The sequence below is a fragment of the Mus caroli genome, unplaced genomic scaffold, assembly GCF_978045245.1.
Source record: "Mus caroli unplaced genomic scaffold, Mus_caroli_1 scaffold_17, whole genome shotgun sequence".
Classification (NCBI taxonomy): Eukaryota; Metazoa; Chordata; class Mammalia; order Rodentia; family Muridae; genus Mus; species Mus caroli.
In genome coordinates, this window is record NW_028227272.1 from 88644756 (window position 1) to 88667548 (window position 22793).

The 22793-nt window shown below is 45.0% G+C and overlaps 1 protein-coding gene across 2 annotated transcripts in view; it reads right to left on the reverse strand.

Annotated features, from left to right (window-relative positions):
* Positions 1–555: 555 nt before the first annotated feature.
* Cryzl1 (crystallin zeta like 1) overlaps positions 556–22793 on the reverse strand; it is a 39506-nt gene continuing 17268 nt past the window's right edge. The window contains exons 4-13 of one of the 2 annotated variants that reach the window (XM_021184824.3): positions 22535–22607; positions 19550–19594; positions 17546–17614; positions 11414–11547; positions 9768–9879; positions 6238–6336; positions 5044–5162; positions 3873–3978; positions 1941–1986; positions 556–1154 (exon numbers count right to left, since the gene is read on the reverse strand). In XM_021184824.3, coding sequence (XP_021040483.1) covers positions 1055–1154; positions 1941–1986; positions 3873–3978; positions 5044–5162; positions 6238–6336; positions 9768–9879; positions 11414–11547; positions 17546–17614; positions 19550–19594; positions 22535–22607 — 903 coding nt within the window. In that variant the 3' untranslated portion in view covers positions 556–1054. The remainder of the gene's footprint in view (positions 1155–1940; positions 1987–3872; positions 3979–5043; positions 5163–6237; positions 6337–9767; positions 9880–11413; positions 11548–17545; positions 17615–19549; positions 19595–22534; positions 22608–22793) is intronic. The other variant, XM_021184825.3, reaches the window with a different exon arrangement.

Genomic DNA, 22793 nt, shown 5'->3' on the forward strand with positions numbered 1-22793 from the left:
CCCCGCCCAGACCCCGCGCTGCTCACGGACTGGAGGCTCCTGAGGCCCCGCCCCGCCACGGGCCCGCCCCGACGGAGCATGCGTGCCAGGCCGTGCCGCCCCGCCCAACAGATTTCCCGGTGGCCGCTTCCGGCCGGGCGCGCGCAGCTGGCGGCTCTCCTGCTGCGAGGCCGGCGTCGCTGAGAACGCGACGGCCGCGCGCAGCACCCCGTAGGGCTCGGAAAAGGGATTAACAGTACCAACTCGGTAGCGGGCGTAGTGCCTGCCCGGGTACGGAGCATGAATGCACAGCAAACAACACCCTGAGTGGTGGTGATGGGCAGTTATTTCTCTCCGTGAGAAGCCGCAATATCATTCTGAGAGAGACGGTGATGGGCCGAGCTCAACAGAGAACCCACGAGGGGGAAATGTCCGCCAGCTCAGGCTAGCCGCAGGCCAACTCTTCCACCCTTGTCCCCAGTGCCCGACCACTGCAGCCCTCTATGCAAATGCTATGTCACTACTACAGGACCAGGTACTATGATTCTGTATGGTCTCGGAGAAATTCAGAGTGAATGAATATTTAAAAACAAATTTTAAATGCCAGTGGATTAGATACTTTGAAGTCGGAAAGTACAAATGCTAAAATAATGGCATCAACGGTTTGTTAAGGAAGGTGTTGAGAATGAAGTTGATAACAAAATCAAATGACGTTTTAACAGTATAGCAAAAGCACGTGACAGATGTATTGCTAGAATAGTGTAGCTTTTGCTGAAAGCAGTTTTCTTAATGGAAAGAATTTTATAGCAGAGGCAAAGTGTACAGATACAATAACAAAAAGAAGCTTTTGGAATGTCCCCTTCAGATGGTAAAAAATTATTTGGATTGTTTGCACATTAATTTTGGAAGTATTTTTCAAATATGTCAAATAACCAAACATCTTATTGTGACAGGAAAACAGGCTTAAAAATATAAAATCTTGTTTTATCTTCCTTGATTTTTCTCAACAATTTCCAAAGAAAACTGGCTTCATATACTGGTGTGGGTGCATCCAACTGAGATCTGGGAAAGAAAATTAAAATTGAACGACTTGCTTTTTTCTTTCTTGATTTTTCTGAACAACTTCCATGGAAACTTTTGCCTCATACAGTGGGATGGGCTCATCGAGCAGAGGTCTGAGGAGGGAAATGATTCGAGATGTCAGGCACAGGCACAGAGGAGCAGATCACGCAGGATGCAGTAGACCAGATATTTGCTTATTTTCCTTTAACTAACACAAGCAACTCGGTGGTGGAGCACGCCTTTAATCCCAGCACTGGAGAGGCAGAGGCAGGTGGACCTCTCTGCAAGTTGCTGGTCAGCCAGCCTGAGCTAGATAGCTATCTTCAAAAGAAAAATTCAAACAGAAATTACAAATGCATTCATTAGTATTTCTGTGGCTTAAAGAAGTAGTAATTTCCCCCTTTTTCTTTCTTTTTTAAAACTGGGTTTGTCTTGTTAGCTAGCCCAGTATGGCCTCAGACTCATGACTCTTAGTCTTCCAAGTGCTGTGAATACAGCTGTGTGCCACAACACTGGACTAAAAGTGTTTACGTTTTGAAAGAAAAAAATATACTACTCAGTCCCTTTATCTAATTCTTACTTTATAATTGACATAAAACCCCAATTTAAACAACCTTGTCAAGCTCTGAATTATTTCAAATTCTTTGGCTAGAGGGGAAGGAGAAAGGAGAGACACACAACAGAATTGGGGGAGAAAAGGCACAAGATCCTTTCTCTGTGGGAATCCTCACGGGTGCACAAGCAGACACATTTTGAGAAACATGAAAGAACAGCTATTTGTCTACAGTGAATTAAAAAAAAATACAAGTACAAGATATACTATAAAATTGGAATGAACACAAACACTTGATCTCTTTGAGAATTGAAAAATGATGATTTAGTTTTTTGTTTTAGCATACCTGAAAACACCAGCTGATAACTTCTCCATCACGTCTTTTAAGATACGTAAATGGAAGAATTGTTAAGGTTCAACTTAGCAGAGAGGGGTAAAGAAACCATTCAAGATGCTGGGCAGGACTTCTTTTTCTTTATATATAGCTTTGCACTTTCAAATTCAAAGTGGTACCACAGCTACTAGAACTGTCAATCACTTCTAGAACAACGGGATGATTAGCAATATCTGAGGTATGACAGGAACACAAGCTCTGGAAGAGTGGTAAGGACAGCCAGCCAGCTAGCTCGGAGCTGGTCAGGGGTGCCATGGTCTTCTTCACTTAAGCATTATGCACGCGGTATAGTCAGCATTTCAGCTCTCACAGGGAGTTAACATTCATCAGTTAATCCGGTTGGTAACAGGTTCAACTTGTTTCCATAAATTCTTTTATTTGTTTCAAAAATGAGAAAAAAAAAACAAGTTAATATGTATCTATTTGTGGTAGTTTTAATGAAAAATGCCCCCCACGGGTTCCTGTGTCTCAAGACTTGGCTCCTGGTTGGTGTTATAGAAGTTATGGTAGAAGGTACATCTTTCTTGGAGGAAGTACTTCACTGGGAGCAGGCTTTGGTCTATGGCCTGGCCTCACCCCTGCTTACTGTTCTCTCTCTTTCTCTCTCTCTTCTCCAGGTATGTGGATAAGGGTGTGTTACCCTAGGTACCTATCTTGATGACAAGGCTTCCCAGCCATTATGGAACTGTAGGCCCAACTGAACCCTTCCATAAACTGCTTTTGGTCATGGTGCTTGCCGTAGCAACAAAAATGTAACTAACATACTATGTTACTAGCAATCAATATTATATCCATATTAAGAAAAATAACAATAAATAAGGTCTGGAGAGGGGCTGGAGAGATGGCTCAGCAGTTAAGAGCACTGACTGGCCGGGCAGTGGTGGCGCACACCTTTGATCCCAGCACTTGGGAGGCAGAGGCCGGCGAATTTCTGGGTTTGAGGCCAGCCTGGTCTACAAAGTGAGTTCCAGGAAAGCCAGGGCTATACAGAGAAACCCTGTCTCGAAAAACAAAAAAAACAAAAAAAAAAGAGAGAGAGAGCGAGAGAGAGCACTGACTGTTCTTCCAGGGTCCTTAGTTCAAATCCCAACAACCACATGGTGGCTCACAACCATCTGTAATGAGATCTGATGCCCTCTTCTGATGTGTCTGAAGACAGCTACAGTGCACTTACATATAATAAATAAATAAATCTTAAAAAACAGAAAAAAAGAAGGTCTGGAGAGAGGGCTCATTGGTAAGATCACTTGCTGTATTTGCAAAGGACCCAGGTTTGGTTCCCAGTACTCAAGTGAGCCATAAGTGTCTGTAACTCTAGTTTCGGGGGACCTGACACCCTCTTTTGGTCTCCTTGGACACTAGGTACCCAGACAACATGCAGGCATAGACCCATACACAGACACATACACATAAATAAATAAATAAACTTCTAAAAAAAAGTTCCATTATGATACTTATAAAATTAAACTGTAAGCATTTAGGAATATTTTATGCAATGGCACCATCATAAAAGTTAAGTATGCTATCAATTTAGGTATCAGGTAATGCCAGGTTAAAAGCAAAAGAAAAATTTCCACTTGTCTCATTCTTTATCTCCCGTTCAGAAGGAGTTAGACCCTGTGGTGTCATTATGACTCTGTCTCTTGCTCCCTGTACCACTGGGCACACACTAGTAGCCTCTCACCTGGGAAATGGAGCTACATTACTCAGACATCATAGACTTCATGTTTAAATGAATACAAGATACATGTCACACTGTCAGACAGACTCAAGGAAAGTTCACAGCTAATTATCATTTCTTATTGTTACACTAAAAGAATTTATAAGTACAAGGCAATTCAAAGCTAGCAATTCAAATTCAAGTCAGTACAAAAAAAAGGATATAAAGATATTTTCCCTGTTGTGCATTTGACAAATTCCAAACTTCATCATTGAGGAAAGCCACGGTTGCTCCCTTGAGGAAGAGGCAGTGGCTATCTGGAGGATCTAACTTTATAGAGGAGACAAAGACAAAACAGCCACTGTGAAGTCGAACAGCACCAAGATGCTCAGACTGCAAAGTCTTTAGTACAAATTAAACACTGTAGGAAGCACAACACTTGCTACAAGCTTCAACAGCCATTAGTTAACTCTTAGGTTTCCTTCTCTATGCTTTGATGAAGTAGATAGAACAGGGCAGTTGCAGGGCCAATCTGGCATCTGGGGGAGGTAGGGTGATGTGTGTGATCCCTTCTCTGTGTGCCTTCCACCCACTACTGTCAGGCACCTTTGTCTGGACTGGTATATTATTACAGTACTTATATATTAGGTATGATATAAATATTCAATTAGAATTCTGTTGAAAAATATACCCTTGGGAGGTAATTCATATATATAGACATATAGGAATATCAATTTGTGTTATAAAATTATGATAGTATTATTTATAATTATTTCATTACGGTTATGAGGTTACTGGAAATAAAATTTTTAGGGTCTAGGAGATGACTCAAGCTACCAATGTGGTTGTTGCATAGACACAGGACCCAAGGTCAGATGCTAGCACCCAGTAAAAGGCCAGGTGCAACAGCACACCTGTCATCCCAGATGTAAAAGGCCAGGTGCAGCAGCACACCTGTCATCCCAGATGTAAAAGGCCAGGTGCAGTAGCATCGCTGTCATCCCAGTGCTAGAGAGGCAGAGACAGGATACTTGGGTCTTGGTGCCAGCCAGTCTAGTCAAACTGGCAAGCTTTAGACTCAGTGAGAGATCCTCTCTCAAAAGATAGGGTGGAGAACAATAGAGGGAGAGACCAGATGTTTACCTCTGGCCTCTCTTGCATATACACGTGTGCACAACCATAAAAAAAGTGTAATATGAAATACAATTTAAAAATACAACTGTAATTCATTCTAACTGAAGCACTTCCCTGCTGGATAGAATTTGAGCAGTGCATACCTAACACAGACAAGAAGCCCCCTTCTTGTAAGCCCAGGGTGTAATTAGGACTTATGCTGCTCTTTGCTAATGGCGTTCCCTTGGTGTAATAGCAAGGCTTTCTTAGTTCTGATAATACCTGAAGGTTTTCTTCTGTTGTTACCCAATGGCCTCCAACACCAAGAAGTGTGATGATGTCATGCTTATGTGGCAGATGTAACTTTACAGCTGGTTCATCATCTTTACTATATAATCTCACTTACAAATGAGTAAGTAAAAAAGAGAAAAAAGATAATTTATAAAAATCTGGCAATTTATTTTATTTATCAGTCAGTTTTATAGCAAGAAACACTTTTCTTTGGAAAAGGCAAACTTAGTTGGCTTTACACTATACCAAAATGTACTCTAGACTTAATTAAAATTAAATGCAAAATAAATTTTTATTTGGAAGCAAGCAAGGTATGTCTCATGATAATTCTAACCAGCCTGGCTTCATACAATGGGATGAAATGCTGTCTCATTAAACTACAGAATCACATGCACTGAAGCCCACACGTGAGAAGTGAGCACACTGGTGTACAGTATACACTTCCACTGATGACTTTATCCTGGAAAACAAACATCAGGAAGGCCCACACAGAATGGCTACAGTACAACAGAGTACAAGTACAGTCACTGTGCGGCTCCTAACGCTGACTCTTCAGGAGGAGTGGTGCCGCCACATGTGCAGGACTAGGTGTGAGATGGCTCCAAGTTAAATGTAAAAGCTCACAAAGAGACGGGACAAACTTGTTTCCCTCTATAGCAGTACAGAGGTCAGCCGTCCACTAGAGGGCAGCCATGCAGTACCCGTGCCTAGGGAATGCTGGCCAGGCGTGTAGTATTAGGGACCCTCTGTGGAGACTCATCCTGATGACAGGTTTTCTCACAGGGATTCCCCTGTTCTGTTTAAGCTTCAGTGCCTAAGGCTTAAAACCTGTGCTCTCTTCCAGAGGAACAGCGTTGAGGATGGGAATCAGGGAAGGAGTTAGACTTTAAATAATTTTTAATTAAAAGCAAATCCTTAAACATCCAATTTTATGAATGCAGTAATAATTAGTTCCTAGTTAAACCTTTTCTTCAATTTATCTAACTAAAAATATCACACAGGCTACTCAGTTCTCAGGAACCCACCTCCTGCATCTGCTCGGTTCTCAGGAACCCACCTCCTGCATCTGCTCGGTTCTCAGGTACCCACCTCCTGCATCTGCTAGGTTCTCAGGAACCCACCTCCTGCATCTGCTAGGTTCTCAGGTACCCACCTCCTGCATCTGCTCGGTTCTCAGGTACCCACCTCCTGCATCTATGACAATATCTACTCCCAGGCCACCTGTTTCCTCCAAACAGCTTTCAGCAACATGGACTTTCCCATTAGACACATCAATCACACGGGCTGTAAAGGACAGGAAATGAAGCAATTGTACTGTTTTCTTTGCGATCAACACAAACAGATCAGGGGAAGGAAAAAAAAAACAGCTAGTAAGTTTCAACAATTATTAAATTAAAAGGAAAAATTCAATCCTGCTTAAACTGGTTTTTTTTAGGAATTCAATCTGGGTTGGCAGATCCACTAGGCTGAAAACATCCGAGGCTGGCCTGTGACAGAGTCAGCTGTCTGTGAGCACGGGACAGTCTGCCAGCCCCAGGAACCATGCATCCTGTGTCTGTACACTGTGACACTCATGGGCCCACCTCCCCTGGCTCCTCTAGCTCCCTGGAATGGGTAACAGCCCTGAATGTGAGGAACAGGAATGTGATTGGTTTGGGTAGAGATAGGGTAAAAATCAAGCTAATTTTAATTCGCTTCACTTATTGCATATGGGCGTGTGCACACGCACACAAACATACACTTTTTTGTATCTGCATGCTAAGTGAAGAACATGGATAAACCCTGGACCTTATCAATTGCAAAAAAGCAGACTACTATGGAGCTATGTTCTTAGCTCTTGAAAAAACTATAGCAATAGGAAAATGAATTATATTAATAGTACAATAGAACTATACTAAGAATTGAAAAAAATCTCAGAATTTGAATTAATGAGGATATAATTCTATTTCATTTTGTTCTTAGTACCTTGGTGAGGACAATGTTTGTCAGAGCTGTTCAGACTATAGGCAGAGTCTAACAGCAATCTGTGACTCTTGGTAGTAAGATAGGGCAAGGATGGGGTACAGGGTGAGGGTGAGAGTGCAGAAGCAGGGGTACAGGGTGAGGGTGAGAGTGCAGAAGCAGGGTGCAGGAATGCAGAGTGAGAGTACAGAAGCAGGGGCTGCAGGGTGAGAGTGCAGAAGCAGGGGTGAAGGTGAGAGTGCAAAAGCAGGGGTGCAGGGTGAGGGTGAGAGTGCAGAAGCAGGGGTGCAGGGTGAGGGTGAGAGTGCAGAAGCAGGGGTGAAGGTGAGAGTGCAGAATCGGGGCTGCAGGGTGAGAGTGCAGAAGCAGGGGTGCAGGGTGAGAGTGCAGAAGCAGGGGTGCAGGGATGGCTTACACTGCACATACTGCTCTTCCAGAGGACCTGAGATCAGCTCCCAGGTTCCCAGTGCCATTGTCACACAATTCTCAACTGTCTGAAACTCCAGCTCCAGGGGATCTGGTTCCCTATTTTGGAACAGCACCCGCACATGTGTGGCGTACATACACACATATAAAATAAATTGTAAACAAAAACTTTACACGAAGGTGCTGGGTAATCCTGGGAGGGCAGAATTAGCCAGCAGGCAAACATTTTCAAGAACACAGTCGTAGCTATCTACCTCTGTCCTAAGCTCTCTCCCCGTCTCCCCATGCCAGAGAGAGAAACACAGGCCTTCATACATGATAGGTAGGATTCTATTACTGAACTACAATTGACACCTCCATTCCACGTTCTCTTTGTGTGTATATGAACATTTGCAAATGTGTTTAGGTGAACATGCCCTCATATGCACTTGAGGATGGAGGCCCCAAGCCTACAGTGGAAATGATCCTCATGTGTACAAGTTCACATGTGTGTGCCACAGCACAGAGGACAGCTTTTCTCTTCCCACCATGTGGGTCCCAAGGAAGGCATTTGGTGGCATGTATCTTTACCCACTGGGCCATCTCACTGGCCCATCCACTTGTGTACTGACTGAGGTAGGGCTTCCCACAGACTCTGACTTGTCATTCAGCCTGACTAATGTAGCCAGCTTCCCCAGGGACCCCATCAGCCTCTACCTCCCCAGTGCTGACTACAGGACATGGGTTCTGGGACTCAACTCTGGTTTTCATGTTTGAGTGGTGACTGCTTTACCCACTGTGCCATCTCCCTGCCCCCCCAGTTCTATTCTCAAATTTCTTCAATCTCCAGCTTCTCCCCTTAGCTCCTGTATTACCTGGCTTCTATCTCTGTTTATCTTTGTCAGATGCAGAAAGCATCAACAGAAAGAACTTGGGACTAGATTAAAGTCTTAGTCCAGTCCTTTGTCTTGTTTATATCTTTCCCCTCCCCCCTCTCCCTCCCTCCCTCCCTCCCTCCCTCCCTCCCTTCCTTCCTTCCTTTTCTTCTTTCTTTTTGGTTTTGCCAGACAGTGTTTCCCTTTGTAACAGCATTGGCTTTCTTTCTTTCTTTCTTTCTTTCTTTCTTTCTTTCTTTCTTTCTTTCTTTCTTTCTTTCTTTCATTTATATAAGTGCACTGTAGCTGTCTTTAGACTCACCAGAAGAGGGCATCAGATCTCATTACAGATGGTTGTGAGCCACCAGGTGGTTGCTGGGAACTGAACTCAGGACATATGGAAGAGCAGTCAATGTTCTTGATCTCTGAGCCATCTCTCCAGCCCCCAGCATTGGCTGTCCTTGAACTTATTCAGTACACCAGGCTGGCCTTGAACTCAGAGATCCACCTGCTTCTGCCTTCCAAGTGCTGGGATTGATGAGCCTGTGCCACCCACCACTGCTCAGTTATATCAGAAGAAGCCAGTAAGACTCTTTGAAAGCGCTGTTGGTTGCTAAGGGCTTAAAAGTCACATTTCACATGACTTTTCCTGACTGCCCTTCCCTCATGCTCTGCTTGTTTTTCTCTGTTACTTTCTTCGTTCCAGTCTTTCCTTGTTCTTCTGTTCACTATCCCTAGCCTCAATACTTTTCTTCTTTTCTGTTCAACCTTTCCAAGAGCTTGTCAGCCTCCACCATGACCTGCACATTTCAGCTATAGCTGGCCTGTGTTTATATGTACATGGGTCTACTTCTCTGCATTCTGCACAAGGCAGGCAGTGATCACGGCTGAGAACTATTGATTAAGAGCTAAAATAGAGACAACCTGTGTTTCTAAATTGTATCAAAGTTGACTTTGTTTAAACTTGGTTAAGTTGGTAATAACAGAACAAGGAAGAAAAAAACCGAAGATGTAAAAAAAAAAAATGTAGGTTTAGAATCTTAAATAGGGGATGAAGCTGTAGCTCAGTGACAGTGCCCTTACCCAGCATGCATGAAGCCCTGGGAGACCAAATGCACAGACACCAGTAATGAGAAGCCCCAGTAGTGAACGGCATCACTGAAGAAAGCTGAGGCTAGCACAGATGCTAAGAGCATTTTAAAGCTTATTTTTATTTGGGATTCTGTACTTTGTTTTACCTGTGTAAATTTTTCCTTCCTTCCTTCCTCTTTTTTTTTCTTCCTCTTCTTTTTAAAGAAGGATCTCAATGGTACCTTAGGCTGGCCTTGAACTCATGATTCTCCTGCCTCACCCTGCTGAGTGTTAGGACTGCAGGCAAGAGACATCACGCCTGGCTACCAGTGCAGGTGTTGGTTCCCTGTAGGATTTCATGTCTTACATGGTCTGCATTGAGTACTGCAACATGTAACTCACCTATAGAAGGCCTAAGCCTTTCAAGATGCTGCTTGTCCTCCAGGCTGTGTGCTGTTGAGATAACCTTGGCTCCTCTGTGGTGGGCTAACTGAATGGCTATTGTGCCAAATGCCTGTGTGGAAATACATATCAATAGATAAAGGTGAGAGGGCACAGCTAATTTACTTCATAGACCATTTAACACATGTAATTCTTTTTTTCTTTTCTTTTCTTTTTTTTTTTTTTTTTTTCCGAGACAGGGTTTCTCTGTGTAGCCCTGGATGTCCTGGAACTCATGCTGTAGATCAGGCTGGCCTCGAACTCAGAAATCTGCCTGCCTCCCAAGTGCTGGGATTAAAGGCGTGTGCCACCACCACCCAGCTAACACATGTAATTCTTTAGTATTACTTTAATATATTTTAAAACATTACATAATAGAAAAAAAGAAATAATTTGCTCCAATTTAGGAGGGCAAGCATCTGGCTGATTCCCTCCTAACTGCAAGGTCAGACTAACCACACACAATAAGTCACATAAATTTATTTATTTTATTTATGTGAGTACACGGTTGAAGTCTTCAGACACACCAGAAGAGGGCATCAGATCCCTTTACAGATGGTTGTGAGCCACCATGTGGTTGCTGGGAATTGAACTCATGACCTTGGAAGAACAGTCAGTGCTCTTAACCACTGAGCCATCTCTCCAGCCCCTGGCTGCCCCATTTTTTAAAATTGTTTTTTTTGTTTGTTTGTTTTTTGTTTTGTTTTTTTGTTGTTGTTTTTTGTTTTTTTCTAGACAGGATTTCTCTGTGTAGCCCTGGCTGTCCTGGCACTCACTTTGTAAACCACTCTGGCCTTGAACTCAGAAACCCGCCTGCCTCTGCCTTTTTTTTTTCATTTTTAAAAATTGATCATACATGTAGCATCTTAGGGTTTTTCTGTGACATGTAAAACACTTCATGTGAGCCCAGTCTGGCTTCTCTGTGGTCCATCTGATGGATACCACGACTCTTATGAGGTGAGCATAAGCAAGGGGTTAGAGCTCAGACTTTGTGGAGGCTTCTAGATGACTCTACAGGCTTATCAACTCTCACTCAGAGGAACAGTAATGAATAAAACTGCCTGACTGGGATGCATCCCACTGGCCGAGCAGTAGCCTAGTGTGTAAGCCTTGGGGGTGGATCATCTCTGTTGGAAAGAACAAGAGAGAAACAAGTCTTGCCTTGCTTTTAAACTTACTGGTGAGTTCCAAGTAGTCAGCAGTAGCCACAGGAAGTCTAACTCTTACGTACTATTGATAAAAGCTGTCTACAAGGATAAAATGGGAGGATGGAAAAGAAATCGAATGATTTAACGACAAAGAAGGACAGCTGCAGGGGCTGGAGAGCTGGCTCAGTAGTTAAGGGCACTAACTGTTCTTCCAGGGGTCCCGAGTTCAAGTCCCAGCAACCACATGGTGGCTCACAACCATCTGTAATGGGATCCAATGCCTTCCCCTGGTGTGTCTGAAGACAGCCACAGTGTACTCATATATTACGTGAATAAATAAATCTTTTTTTTAAAAAAGGAAAGAAAAGAAGGACATCTGCAGACAACTTCTCTACAGTCCCCATATTTATGGTATATTGGACTAATTTTTGTTTTAAAACAACATCAACTGGAACTCACACTTGCCCCGTCCATGATCAGCACAGACTTTCCGGGAGAGAGTTGAGAAAGATAATACAGAGCTGTGCAGGCTCGGACTCCATCCCGAATGACGCCAGCGGCTTCTGTCCATGACACCTTTTCTGGCTTATGAACTATATGACAAAGGACAAGAAGAAAAAGCTCATTGGGAAGTTCCATTAGTACCTCGTCTGTCCCACCTCGGGCACCGACGCTGCTGCAGTCGTCCTTTTGCCTCTTATGTCACACGTCCCTGTTTCCATCCACAGGCACCCAGGAAGCACACAGAAGGTCAAGCACAGCGGTGGGGCTGACCAGAAAGCACACACAGGTCACACACACTGCCTTCCTCCTGACCTGTCCCCGCTCTCTCATTCACTCGCTCTCACCGGTCCTGTTTCTCCTCTACCTTCAGCTCATCACGTGGCCACTCAACAGTTACCAGCTCTATCTGATTCTGCACTTGATCTTTTTTTATATTTCATATTGTTTTTAAAATGTGTGAATTCGTGTGTAAGAGCAGGTGTGTGTACGGCAGCCGAGGGCGCTCACTCCCTGAGTAGGATTCTTTTACTTATTCACTTTACCTCTCGCTCACTCAGTGCCCCCCTCCCCTGTTACCCGCTTCCACAGTTCATCCTCCATCCTCCTTCCCCTTCTCCTCTGAGGGAGCAGAGATCCCCTGAGTATCACCCACCCTGGGACTTCAAGTCGCTGCGAGGCTAGGCACTTCCTCTCCCACTGAGGCCAGACAAGGCAGCCCAGGTAGTAGAATATACCCTACATACAGGCAACAGCTTTTGGGATAGCCCCACATGAAGGTCAAGCTGCATCTGCCACACATGTGCGGGGAGGCCTCGGTCCCGCCTGTGTTTGCTCTTTGATGGTGGTTCAGACTCTGAGAGCCGCCGCAGGGGCCCAGGTGTGTTGAGTGTATGCGCTGCTGAAGCCCGCACCTCACCTGAGTTTTAAACAGCTTTTCCCTGTCCTGCTTAGGAGACCATGGTGGAGCTTTCGCTTTTATTATTTTATGGCTTGGGCCACATAGAAGTATTGGAAGTGTTTGTCCGTTCTTAGCTGGTGAACGCGTTTGCAGTCTTGGGCTGTCAAACAGTGGCTCTGAGCAATAGCACCTGCCGCCAGAACAGCCGCTGGCCATCCTTGGCTCTGAGTCCACAGCCCATCACTTGGACATGTGACAGTTCTTACTGTGCCTGTCTAATAAAATGCTGAGGATCCCCCCTCTCGTGCATGCCGCCTCTAGAGTACTTTTATGAAGTGACGAAGTCTCAGCACTTTCTTGTTTATTGTTGTATGTTATTTTCATGTATTTCAGATGCCTTCCACTGCACTTAGAAAAACAGTGAAATTCCCAATATAGTTTTAAAAGCTCAACATATAGCTGGGTATCATGACATACACACTTAATCCCAGTACCTGGTTGGGAGGGGTGTGCAGGGACGGCAGAGGCAGGCAGGACGCTGAGTTTGAGGCCAACCTGGTCTACATAGTGAGTTCCAGGCACCATGGCTACATGGTGAGACCCTGTCTCAAAATTAAACAAAACAATAACATCCCTGCCCCTCAAACCCTAAAGGGGATGAGAGCCTAAAAAGTAAGCGCGTTCTGCATGACCTGTCCACTAAGCTGTTCCTCCTTCACAGTTCCCCTAAGTCTCGATCAAATAAACTGCTGCTGTTCCCACTAAACCACTCGTTCCATAAGAGCTCCTCACAAAGCCTGCAGCCATGCACCACAAGAGACTGATACCACCTGGTGGGGAGGCGGAGCCTACACCCCACCCTGGTGAAAATGCTGGGCTGAAACAGGAGTGTTTCTTTATGACACTCTTTGGAACAGGCATGATTTATAGATCTGCTTTCATCCTTGGTTCCTGGTCATATCTCACACTGCCTGTCTTATTTTCTAAATGATGATAAGTGTATCTTTCATCAAAGAATTTGGACCTTTTGTCCTTGGTTGCCTGCTCAGTGAAGATAAAATGAGGTCTTTTTATTGCTGGGGTGTGTCAGTTCAGAAGCAAGCTTCAGAGAGCAAAGTCCCTGATTCTCTGAGCTCTGATCTTGCTGTTCCGGTCTTGGAGCCATAAAGCTATGACATGTTTTGCCTGCTGGCAGATATGAAGACCCTCAGTTTTTATTTTTATCTATCAGTCTGTCTGTCTATCATCCGCCCTTCTATCTGTGTACCTCTGACTGTCCAAGAACTCACTCTGTAGATCAGGCAGGCCTTAGACTCAGAGATCTGCCTGCCTCTGCCTCCTGAATGCTGGGAGTAAAGGTGTGCGCCAGTACCAAAGACCTCCAAGAGAAAGAGACATTGTCCTATGTATTTCATTTGTTTATTTGTATCCTTTAGTCTCCGTTACAGTAAATCAGTAAACTTATTATCTGCAGTTCTGCATTTCATGCAGCAGTGTTTGCTTGCATTTATGTGCATGCACCATGTGCATGCCTGGTGCTCCTGGAGGTCAGAAGAGGGCACCAGTTCCCTGGATGGACCTAGAGTCACAGACAGTTCTGAATGACCATGTAGACTCTGGTCATTAGACCTAGGTCGTCTGCAAGAGCAACAAGTGCTCTTACACATAACCTGTCTCCCTCTGAGCATCCGTCTCTCCGTTCCCTGCCCTCGGCTCACTCGGACACTCTTACAAACCAAACAAGCCCAAAGTGGAAACCCGAACTCTCACTAGAGTCCCGAAGGCCCACACTAGTGATCATGCCACAAATGAAGGCACTTCTGTGGGACTGAGCCCTCAAACTGCAGCATCTCTGCTATCTCCAGACAGACAGCACCAGACTTAAAGAGACTTAGATAGGAATAGAGCATGCCTGGTGTGTCCAGTGTAGAAGTGATTGGCATGGGGAGAGACCCCTGCATTCTGAGGTCACCACCTCAGGAGTGACCATGTTTAGTACACTGCAGAAGAAGGGCATTTTGGTTTTTTCTTTCTTTCCTCTTTATCTACCTAATACTATTTTTCTAATTTTGCTGATTATTAAATTAGGTACAGAATAGTAATTGATTTACCTAAGGCCTCATAGGTAATAAAGTGAATATATGAAAAAGACTAAAGTAGACCTATCTATTCTCATGTTCATCTGCGCATATTTTACTTATATGGCTTTTTGGGAGGCAATATCTCCCCACCATAAGATTTCAGTCTGCCATATTTTATCAAAATGTTATTCATATGACATAATCCCCACTCTTGTAAAAGAATGACAAATCTGAGACCATCTGTGGGTACACAGCCTTCCTTATCTTGGAAGAGAGAGAAAGGTGATAAAAACAGGGTATATATATAATCATATATGCAAGTGCACACACATGTGCATATACACACCATTCATGTAGTCCTTCAAAAAACATTAAGGGCAATAAAACTACATTTAAGAATCTAAACTTTTTTTTTAAGATTTATTTTTAGCTGGGCATGGTGGCACACGCCTTTAATCCCAGCACTTGGGAGGTAGAGGCAGGCGGATTTCTGAGTTCGAGGCCAGCCTGGTCTACAGAGTGAGTTCCATGACAGCCAGGGCTACACAGAGAAACCCTGTCTTGAAAAAACAAAAAAAGAAAAAAAAAGAGTTTAAGATTTATTTTTATAATTTATGTGTATGTGTGCACTCAAGTGCCAGGAGCCCAGAAGAGGGCGAGATGCTCCTTGCTGCTGGAGTGACAGGAATCTGAAGGCTGCTGAGTGTGGGGGATGGGCTCTGAAGCCCAGTCCTCAGGAAGCAGCAAGGGCTCTCCGGGGCTGGCCTCCAGAGGTTCTAACTAACTGGTAAGGGGCCTTGCTTTGACGGTAAATGCTCAATGCTTATTATGTTAGAAAGACTAACAAACAAAATATGGATCAATGGTAGCTACATGACCACTAAGAATAAAGGACAGAGTTGAAAGTATATGCCCAATTTTGAGTGAATGAAATTATTTTTAAGCTTGGTGGAAAGCCTTGAGAGCTGAGAGCAGCTGGGGCTATGGCGATGGCTCCATGCTAACACGCACTCTCCCCCCAGGCCTGACGGCCAAGATCCATCCGTGGAACCCACGTGCAGAAGGAAGGAGAGAACTGACTTCTACAAGTGGTCCTCTGAGCTCTACACACGCACCCTGCCTCCTCGTCACCTCCCCACCCCATACAGACAACAAACAAACAAACATTTCAAAAGGAGTCTAAGCGAGATGGAAGGAGCCCAGTAACACTCTTCAGGGTGTTACTGTTATTGTGAAACAGTGCTCACATCTGGGTGCTCGTTTGGAACCACATACGTGGGTTTGGTAAAAGAACAAGATTCACGTGAACTCAAAGCGACTGAATGCTGAGTCTTACTACACAGTCAGCAGGCTAAGCATGAATCGCTCAAGTTGAATCTGAGATTTCCCAGTGCAGAGTTTCATGAAATGTACTGAAAGCGACCTCTGCCCATAAAAAGTTGGAGCTGCAAACCACAGCTTCCTAGCCGAATAGCCTCATTCTGCACAGTGAGTGTGGCCAGGACGCTCACCGAGGGGTCATAACTTTGGTGGTCATTTGTTAATTTTTTTAAAGATTTTCCATATGGATGTGTGCATGTATCTGTGTCTGAAGGCCATATATGTGCATGTCATGGAAGCCAGAGGGTGTCGGGTCCCCTGAAGCTGAATTACACATGGTTGTGAGCTGCCAGGTATGGGTGCTGGGAACTGAACTTAGGTGCTCTGGAAGAGAGGCACGTGTTCTTCACCACGGAGACACCTCTCTAACCCCAGTGGTGGTCACTCTTATAGACTGTTCTGAGTTAGGACCTTGGTTTGTAGCCCAAGTCTTGAACTCTAGATCCTCTGTCTCTGGCCTAAGTACTAGGAACACAGCCATGTTCTGCCACAGCTGGACTAGAGGACCCCTAAGGAAACATCGAATCCCAGCTCTGTCCTCAAATACTCTCAGCAATTGTTTACTCCATAGACTTCGGACACTTCTGGACTATAACCCACCTTCCTGACTTAGAGCATCATTTAGAGCTCACACATTACAGGTGGGCTCCAAACGTAAGTGCTCGTTTCCTGCTGGACTGGGGATGCAGATGATGGCAGAGCACATCCATCTCCAGCACCTCAAAGGACTCATCCTGCCTATCGCGGCTTTGTCTTGTTGCTGGTATTTTAAAAGCCATTTGGCTGTATGTATGTGCTCATGTGTATCTGGGTGTACATACCCATGCACATGGCATGTGGAAGCCAGCGTTACATGTGGTGTGTCTTCTCAATCATTTGCAATCCTACTTTTTGAAATAAGATCTCTCTCATCAAAGTTGGTGTCCCCCAGTTGGTTAGGGTGCCTGGCCTACAAGCCTTGGGAACCTGCCTGTCCCTGCTGTCCTCGGCACTGAGGCTACCGGTCTGCACCACTGTCCCTAGATTTTCTGTGGCTTCAGGAGTTCCAAATCAGGTCCTGAGGGCTGTGCAGCACGTTCTTCACCACCCGAGCTGCCTCTCCAGCTGTCTCTCCTTAGGGCTTCAGCTTCTACAGCGGGTGGGGGCCACCTATCAGCTCTAGCTCCTAAATGTTCTTTATCTACTCTAATCGCACAGGAGATGAAGTATCTTTTCATTATTTTCAGGACGTGTATATGCATTTACGAAATGTTCAAAATGGAATTTCTCATGAAAAATAAAACTGAATACTGATCAAAGTCTATTAGCAACAAAAAAAGCTTTTAAAATTTTTTCCTGCTTCAGCTTTGACAAAGACTGTCTAAATTGTGTACATTTTTTTTTTGTTTGTTTGTTTTAGTCAGTAATGAAGAGTTCAATGGTATAGTTCTTGCTTAGCAGACTGGAAGCCCTAAGTTCTATCTCTAACAACACACACGCGAGTACACATGCACACACACACACACACACACACACACACAAATAAGCCAAGAGCAAGACATTTATAAATTCTGATGTGCAAGATTCTACAGCCATGAGCAATGTTAGTAAATCTCACAGGTCTACACAATGCTTAATCTAAGCATTAATTTATAAATAACATAAGCCAGAAGTATCACACGGCTAAGGAAAGGTTATGCTGTCAGTGGGACAGACTTATTCAGTTCTGAAGGACAGACTGCCACGTACCCAGGTAATGCTCATGTACTCGAATAACCTCACAGAGTCCGGGGTCTTCTGAATCCAAAGGCAGAATTCCTAAAAATTAAAACAAGAAGCTTAAGGGGAAGTCTGTGAGTGAACTCATTCCCTGGGAGATCCGTTCATGTAAACTGTGCAGTGCAGTTGATGTAAAGGTGGCTGATGTCATGCAGCAGACCTGGAGTGCTGCTGTCCCTGAGCCTCCTTCCCCCAGTGTGCCCTGAACAGTACCCTTCGTTTCTGGAGGCTACTCAAGTTCTAAGTCTGCTCTCTTACAAAAAGAAAGGTAGGCAATACAGAGTATCACTGAGTTCTTGGATAACTAAGACTACAATCATCAGTTCTTCCAGTGAAAGCTGGAGACACACTTTCCTGTACCTCTGATCTTCAGCGGCCTTTCCCAAGGCTCAGAGGATGCCGTCTATGAAGACGAGGAAGACTGAGACAGTTATGAACGTGGCGTTCACGCGTGGTTGCAGGACTGTCTGGGGCACAGGCACGAGCAGATGTTCCCCAAATGCTTGCAGTGATTACAGATTTAAGAATAACAAATTTGGCTGGGCGTGGTGGCGCACGCCTTTAATCCCAGCACTCGGGAGGCAGAGGCAGGCAGATTTCTGAGTTCGAGGCCAGCCTGGTCTACAAAGTGAGTTCCAGGACAGCCAGGGCTATACAGAGAAACCCTGTCTCGAAAAAAAAAAAGAATAACAAATTTGCTTCAAGCTAATTTTCAGTTGTACAAATAGAGCAGAGAGCTTTGTGGGGTGGAGAACAGGGGTTCTATACGGCTCACTCCATGGACAATCTTTAAGCACAGGCCTGTGACTTTTTCTAGAAATTTCAGTCTGACCAAGCAGGAGAGCAGAACATGGAGGAAAAGGTGAGTCCTGCTGGCTTTTGTCTGTGACTGCTCGGCCAGCGGCTGGCAGGCCTGACGTGCTCTGCTGAGGCTAAGCTCTCCGTTTTCTTCAGTACTCGGTATCTGAGGACTAATTCCAGAAGTCAGGAGAATGTCTTTACTTTTGCAGTGTGAGGATTGCATGCACTGCACTCCCAGTGGAAGACAGTGTTTGCTGTGCCGTGAGGTCACAGTGCATGCACTGCACTCCCAGTGGAAGACAGTGTTTGCTGTGCCGTGAGGTCACAGTGCATGCACTGCACTCCCAGTGGAAGACAGTGTTTTGCTGTGCCGTGAGGTCACAGTGCATGCACTGCACTCCCAGTGGAAGACAGTGTTTGCTGTGCCGTGAGGTCACAGTGCATGCACTGCACTCCCAGTGGAAGACAGTGTTTGCTGTGCCGTGAGGTCACAGTGCATGCACTGCACTCCCAGTGGAAGACAGTGTTTTGCTGTGCCGTGAGGTCACAGTGCATGCACTGCACTCCCAGTGGAAGACAGTGTTTTGCTGTGCCGTGAGGTCACAGTGCATGCACTGCACTCCCAGTGGAAGACAGTGTTTTGCTGTGCCGTGAGGTCACAGTGCATGCACTGCACTCCCAGTGGAAGACAGTGTTTGCTGTGCCGTGAGGTCACAGTGCATGCACTGCACTCCCAGTGGAAGACAGTGTTTGCTGTGCCGTGAGGTCACAGTGCATGCACTGCACTCCCAATGGAAGACAGTGTTTGCTGTGCCGTGAGGTCACAGTGCATGCACTGCACTCCCAGTGGAAGACAGTGTTTGCTGTGCCGTGAGGTCACAGTGCATGCACTGCACTCCCAGTGGAAGACAGTGTTTGCTGTGCCGTGAGGTCACAGTGCATGCACTGCACTCCCAGTGGAAGACAGTGTTTGCTGTGCCGTGAGGTCACAGTGCATGCACTGCACTCCCAGTGGAAGACAGTGTTTGCTGTGCCGTGAGGTCACAATGCATGCACTGCACTCCCAGTGGAAGACAGTGTTTTGCTGTGCCGTGAGGTCACAGTGAGCATGACTATTTACACAGAAGGAAGACAGCTGACCCGAGCAGTGAGGACTTGGGCACCACCACTCACCGACCACTGCGTCGTCCGGCTGGAAGAACGTTACTTTCCTGCCAACTGAAGAGCAGAAATAGGCAGGCATTAGCATCACAAGGAAACTGCATTTAATTATTTACCTGCTTATTTTATTATGTGTATGTGTGTTCTGGCCACATGCACATCTGTGTATAATGTGTGTGTTTGGTTCCATGGAAGCCAAAGAGGGCATTGGATTCCCTGATACTGGGGTTACAGACAGTTGTGAGCCGCCATGTAGGTGCTGGGAAGAATCAAAACCAGGTCTTCTGGGAGAGCAACCAGTGCTCTCAACTGCTGACCCATCTCTAGCTCCCTAAATTTAATTTTTATTTGACTATGAAAACAAATGAAAAAGCCAAATATAGTGGGCAATCCCTAGAATACCAGCACTTAGGAGGTGGAGTCACGAGGCTCGAGAGATCAAGGTCATCCTGGGCTACATACACATCAAATGTAAGGGCAGCCTGGGCTACACGAGATCCTGTCCCCCAGACAAATAGTCAACTAAAATTAAAGAAATGAAATAATTCGCAGGGTGGTAAAAATCCACTCAATCCAAGAGCCAGGCCTGTGTGGGGTATAGGATGGTCTATGAGTTGCACAGGGTAGGACATGTCAAGTCTCGTTTCTCTAGAAAATCTGATGCGCATAGGGGTTGACACTGTGGGGAAATACGGCTCTGTGTCACTGCCAACAGATGAAGGCCCTGAAGGCCTCCCACAAGAGGCTACAGAAGCTGCAAACACACACACACACACACACTCACACTCACACACTCCTCTGCCAACAGTCAATTCATTTGACTATTTTTGTTCTAGGAGCTATGAGATGAAACAGGAAGAAAACACTTCAGTGTTGTGAATACTTTGGGCTCAGAACCTTCCTAAAAACTTTATAAAACAGTATGCCTTATCTCATGTCTTATAGTATGTCTTACAGTATACCTTATAGTATTCCTTATACCTTATAGTATGCCTCATAGTATATGGTATTATTCTTCTAGTCTACAGATAAGGAAAACGAAGTAAAATGGCCTCAGAATTAACTCATCCTTTGGTACCAAGATAGTAAGTGTTTAAGTCCGCCTCCCCTCTTGCTTTCTCTGGGGACCCATCCCGTGCTGTCACCCCCACTTCTGGCTCCCATCCTACTACACCTTCCCTCCTGTCTCCTGGGATCACATGCTTGCTTTTGCTGGCTCCTTCCACACTTCTCTTTCTTCCACCATCCTTTAATCGCTGGTGTTCCAAAAGGTTCCTCTGTTTCTACTGCCTCCCTAGCTCCCCAGCTCTGTCTTGTTTGGTTTTGAAGTGTATACACGGACAGCTCTCAGACGGAATCCTAGCTGCATAGAGAGAGCGCTCATCCTCCCGAATCAGCCAGGCTCTGCTCACTAGCGATTCCACGCACCAGCGATTCCACGCGGCAGGTCATCATTGCCCTTCTTGAACTCAAGTGCAAGTGCAAGTGTGAGCTCACCTGGCTGCGCCCGTGTACCTTACTCATAACCCTCTTCCCATCTCACTGAGGCCAACCTTATCACCTCCTGCTGACTCTGAGGCCAACTGCTTATCACCTCCTGCTGACTTCCTTTCCTCACTCTTGCTTCCGTCAGTCAGTCCCTCTTCTGCCATCACTGTTTAGCTTATGGACTTTGTGACATGATTCATGTTGGTTTCTGACCCTACCAATCCTCTTCCTAGGGACTGGTCTGCCACTCCCTTTAACAGTGATCTAGTGATCTCATTTGTAATGCTCACCAAAAGACTGGCCGGCTCTGGTCCACCCTCCTGTTTGTGTCTTTCTGAGAACACGTCTGTCTTCATACATTCTTTTGTTCTCCTATATTTGAGGAATGATTTTCCTTTTTTTCTGCCAGCTCTCAGGACTGAACCCATGGCCCTGTGCATGCTGGGCAAGTACTTTACCACCAAGCTACACACTCAGCCCCAAGCATCGTCCTTCTGTAGAATGCTTACACACAAGCCCAAGTTACTTGCATCAGTTAGCTTTAGACCAAAGCGTACGTAATCATCAGCAACTGCGTCAAATCAAGTTCTCAGTTTGCTTTACACCACGGAGGGGAAGCCAAGCCGTTTGTCCTGGGGATGCAAACTCAGAGTTGGTCTTTCTGATGAGAACGACCAGTGAGCTTGCTTCATCACCTTGAAGTATTTTTAAAGCCAGTAACGATTTTAACAGACAGACCAAGAAGCCTGAGTATCTGAAGTAACGTGGTTCTAAGTCGAGCCCGACCACTCACTAAGAGGCTTTCACGGCCAGGGTTCACCCACTCCGCTCACACACCAATCGATGGTAACTTCTGAATAAGTTTATGGGGTGGACCGTATTTGAATCTTAATTGTGATTTTAGTTAAACACGGATGATAATTTTACTTATCTAAACAATGGTATGCTCCTTTAATCTGGTCAGATTATAGGTAAAAAGTGTAATTAGACGACCATTCAGTCCATCTGTTGCTTACCCATTCCACATTTCATAAGACCGTGCCTGTCCTTGAGAGTTATCAATAAGAAAAACACATATACACAAATAAGCAGATCATTATAAAAGCTCAAAAGCAAGCCAGGCTCTGGGACTCAGGTGCCACATCACAAAAATTCAATACAATTACATATGAGTCAAAACCTAGATTTTACTGAAGTATAAAGTTCTTCAATCATAAACTCAATCCTACTTTCAATTTTTAAAAATGACCTTTTAATAAATTTATATTATAAAACATATTATTTTATGTGTTGGTAATCTTATTAGCTATTATTAACTTTCCTTCTTTCTTCTGAGACAGGGTTTCTCGGCGTAGCTCTGGCCATCCTGGAGCTCGTTTGGAAGACAAGGCTGGCTTCAGACTCATAGTGATCCACCTGCCTCTGCCTCTAGTGTGCTGGGATTAAAGGTGTGTGCCACCAGTGCCTGGCCTAAATGTCTTTTATATAGAAAATACAGATAATACTTACCCTCTAATACAATTCCAGAAACTTCTCTTCCAACAGGGAAGAAATCCTTTTCCATCTTCATTTCTGCTAGAAGCTAAATCATGACAGAGTGTGTCAGCACATTACTGTCAGGAATAGAGTCTGGGTTTACATGCTAACACACTATATAATCCCGACACTTGCCTTAACACCAGCATGCTGGACAGAGAGGCAGGAGACCTTAAGTTGGAGGGTAGTCTAAGCAACACAGTGAGTTCTCATGGCCAGCCTGGGCTGCAGA